General features: G+C 39.1%; 1 protein-coding gene across 1 annotated transcript; it reads right to left on the reverse strand.

Annotated features, from left to right (window-relative positions):
- Positions 1-1353: 1353 nt before the first annotated feature.
- On the reverse strand, positions 1354-2346 carry LOC110286176 (melanoma-associated antigen B5-like). The gene has a single exon (XM_021152641.1). It carries the CDS (start codon positions 2344-2346, stop codon positions 1354-1356), a length of 993 nt encoding a protein of 330 aa, XP_021008300.1.
- Between the last annotated feature and the right edge of the window lie 292 nt (positions 2347-2638).

Here is a 2638-nt window from a genome sequence, read left to right on the forward strand (position 1 = left end):
CAACTTTGTGGCAACTTTGATAAAGCAGGCAACACAGAGTTTAGGGGATTTGTCTGTCAACTCCTAGACACACTGTCTGATGATATGACCAGTTCACACCTTTTCCTTGAATACAGGTATCCCATGTCCCAGGATCAATGGAACTGGCCTCCCACTGTGGACTTGTTCTTTTACAAACATCTAAAATCCTTTCCTATCATTAGAAAGTCCTTTATCTTCTTTTCACTGAACCTTAAAGCATAAGGATCATCATGTTACTGGTATAACAAGTTCAGAATTTCGAATGCACTGTGAGGAGAAATTGATAGCCACTTGCAAACGAAAAATTTGCTTACTCCAAGGAAGACTCATTGGGGAAACAAACCACTCTTAAGGATAGGCTGCATGCCCAGCATTTGATGCCCAAAGAAAAAGAATTCAGTGGGATCTTTAGAGCTTTCTTGTATCATAATGTCATGTCAGGGCTCATCCCTTTTAAAAACATCTTAATTTATTTTTATTTTTTTACTTATTTATTTATTTTTAGTTATATATAATTTCTCTATTTTCCCTCTGTGTCCTTTATGTATGTATTATGATTTTCAGTTTTGGAGTTTTATGGGACTCCTGAGTGTGCAAACAAGTGGGTCTCTGTTTCATTTGCCTCCTCTTGGGTTCTTTTTCTTTTGTTCATTTTGTCCAATTTCTGATTTTTAGTTTTTGGCTATATTATATCATATTATATTCCACTAGAAGCCTGTTCATTTTCTAATGAGAGACACAGAGAGAGTAGATCTGGATGGGAGAAGAAGAGAAGGAGAAAGTGGGAGTAGTAGTACTAGGGGATACTAGAATCATGTTATATGAGAAAAGAGTCCATTCTTAATAAAAGGAAAACAATTTCTATGAGGAGAACCTTGGTATTCCATCTTAGTATCCTAATACTTCTATAAATTCTAGCAAACAAGACAGGTTCAAGAAATGTCCAGTAGCCAGGTATAGCAGTGCATACCTATATCCTATATGGGATGTGAAGGCAGGAGTATCAGCAGTTCAAGAACAGTTACACATACAGGGCAAGTTTGAGGGCAGTCTGGACTAAGTGGAACCCTGTAGCAAAAATAAAACAAGGGAACAGAAATAACAGTCAATAAATGAAATCTAATTAAGAAACATTTAATTTCTTTTATTTTCTTTTAACAACAGACAAGAAGTTTTCAAACATTTAATGTCATCAAAAAGAACAAAAGCAACTACAATGTTTACTCATGTTTTGATTTCTTTCTATCCTTTCACTACATTAACCTGTTTACTCTGTACTTCCTTTCATGTTTTCAAGGACATCCTTATTTTACTGCTATGTTGCTTTTTGCTTTAAACTTCAGCACTGGAGAAAGCAAGCCCTGGACACATCACAAATGAAAATTCCCTAGCTTTGGGATGAATAGCAGAGCTGACCTTACGGTTGCCTTGATTCTTCCCTAGATCATCTTTTAAAGTCTCTTTATAAAGACCTGTGAAGTAACTAGGGGAAACTTCATTGACCTTGGCCACAAACTTTAGGATGGTCATCTTGTTGGTTTCAGCATATGCTTTGGGACCCCACAGGAACTCATATCGTGGAGGATTGCTGTTGGCTACCTGCCGGTACTCCACATACTTTAGCTTCACGAAATTTTGAGTGATGAGCTTCCGGGGCTCTCCATAGATTCGGTGCTTCTTTCCAGAATATATACCCAGAGATCTTAGTGTTTTCCAGATGTCTTCTTCACTGGCACAGTTGCCCTTCATGAAGATTATGCCGAGTACAGTCATCAGGAAACCAGTCTTTGGGAAGCCCTGGCCAGCACGAACCCTCCCATTGTTGGGGAGTTTCAGCTTACTGATAAGATCATACAGCCTCCGGCTTGATTCCACTTCCCTCAGTTCAACTGCAAAGACATCTGCAAGCCTTTCAGCAGCTTTCCTGAGGATCTCAGGGAAGTCATTCATTTCCTCCTCATCAATAACCTGCATCATATCTTCCATTGTAGTAAGCTGCTTTGTTCTGTAGTTTTTGAGGAGAATCTGCACCAGCACAAGGACCTTTTGGGTCAGAATATCTTGGTGATTAATAGTGTGGTAATACATAAAAAGGTCTTCAGCATCATCAAGATCAATAAAACTGCCATCTGATATAGAAAAGAGATCAACAGTTATGCTGGAATCTGATTTTTTTTCTGGCATCTCAGAGGTGCCACATGATTTAGGAGAGGACTCTTCTGTTGCTACTACTGTTTCCTCAGCACCTTCAGAAGCCTGAGCATAATTTCTGGCACGGAGGCGTCTCCCCCTGGCATTTAGCTTACTCTTTCGACCTCGAGGCATGATGACTAATCAAGGACAACAACAAGTACAATGGCAGGATGTTAGAGATGTAGGTACCTAAGGGAAACAAAAGAAGGTAGCATGAGCAACTTCACCAGGAGGAGGCCCCCTTGTGTTTATTTCTGCTTCTAAAATTTCTATAAAAATACTGATCTAGGAACATAGAGGACTTCAGTTATAACTTGCTCATATTCAGTTGAGTAAGGGAAAGTGCACTTTAGGCTGTATGTTGCTTGCTATCCTGGCTTTTATTGTGTAGGAATGGTGACAAAGATCAACAATGGAGATCTCT

The sequence above is a fragment of the Mus caroli genome, unplaced genomic scaffold, assembly GCF_978045245.1.
Source record: "Mus caroli unplaced genomic scaffold, Mus_caroli_1 scaffold_5, whole genome shotgun sequence".
NCBI classification, from domain to species: Eukaryota; Metazoa; Chordata; class Mammalia; order Rodentia; family Muridae; genus Mus; species Mus caroli.

Excerpts from the sequence above, each read along its gene's own strand:
- LOC110286176 (XM_021152641.1), bottom strand. The coding sequence starts at position 2,346 with ATGCCTCGAGGTCGAAAGAGTAAGCTAAATGCCAGGGGGAGACGCCTC.